Here is a 720-nt window from a genome sequence, read left to right on the forward strand (position 1 = left end):
ATATATATATATATATATATATATATATATATATATATATATATATATATATATATATATATACGTAGAGCTATATCTGTATACATGCATGTGATGCACAAATTTATGTATGAATGCAGATCCATATTTATGTCTTGGTGTTTGGGTTGCTGCAGTTTGCCTGTTGATTCACATCCCCCTCAATGACTACTCCTACGTCTACCGGTACGGCAACTGCAGCAGCAGCAGCAGCAGATTTCCTTTGCAGCAGCAGCAGCAGCAGCAGCAGCAGCCGATTTGCTTGGGATACGGGCTTCCTCCTCGTGAAGGAGTTTCCCCCGTTGCTTCGTCGGTTGCTTTGCATGCGCATGCATGCACATGCATACACATGCATGCATTGGATGCATGCGCATGCATGCATGCATGCATGCATGCATGTTTTGCTGCTTCTGTGTGCTGCAGGAACCCTGAGACCATAGATGAGCCTTTGGGGCGCCTCATGAGTTTGAACGTGGCGCTCTTTGCAAATGTTTTACTGGCTTCTCGGCTCAGCACATCGACTGAAGTCTTTGCCTTCCTCTTTTTTGGTATTGAGTAAGCCGGGCCCGGGCTGTGCGCTGTACAGACAGCTGGTGCATGCGGTGTACATACACTTCAATATGATACACAGTGATGCAGGTTGACCTCTTGGGTTGCTCTGCTATTTCTCTTCTTCAGAGTGCAGCGTCTGCAGTTGTTCAA

General features: G+C 45.7%; 1 protein-coding gene across 1 annotated transcript in view; it reads left to right on the forward strand.

The window, feature by feature from the left end:
- Positions 1-577, forward strand: part of EMH_0061870 (phosphatidylinositol N-acetylglucosaminyltransferase subunit, putative) — a gene marked incomplete at both ends in the record, with an annotated part of 2,279 nt that extends 1,702 nt beyond the window's left edge. Inside the window, 2 exon segments of the mRNA XM_013497972.1 lie at positions 156-204; positions 442-577. Coding sequence (XP_013353426.1) covers positions 156-204; positions 442-577 — 185 coding nt within the window.
- Positions 578-720: the final 143 nt, after the last annotated feature.

This window comes from Eimeria mitis, genomic scaffold (assembly GCF_000499745.2).
Source record: "Eimeria mitis Houghton genomic scaffold, Emh_scaff3061, whole genome shotgun sequence".
In the NCBI taxonomy this organism is placed as follows: Eukaryota; Apicomplexa; class Conoidasida; order Eucoccidiorida; family Eimeriidae; genus Eimeria; species Eimeria mitis.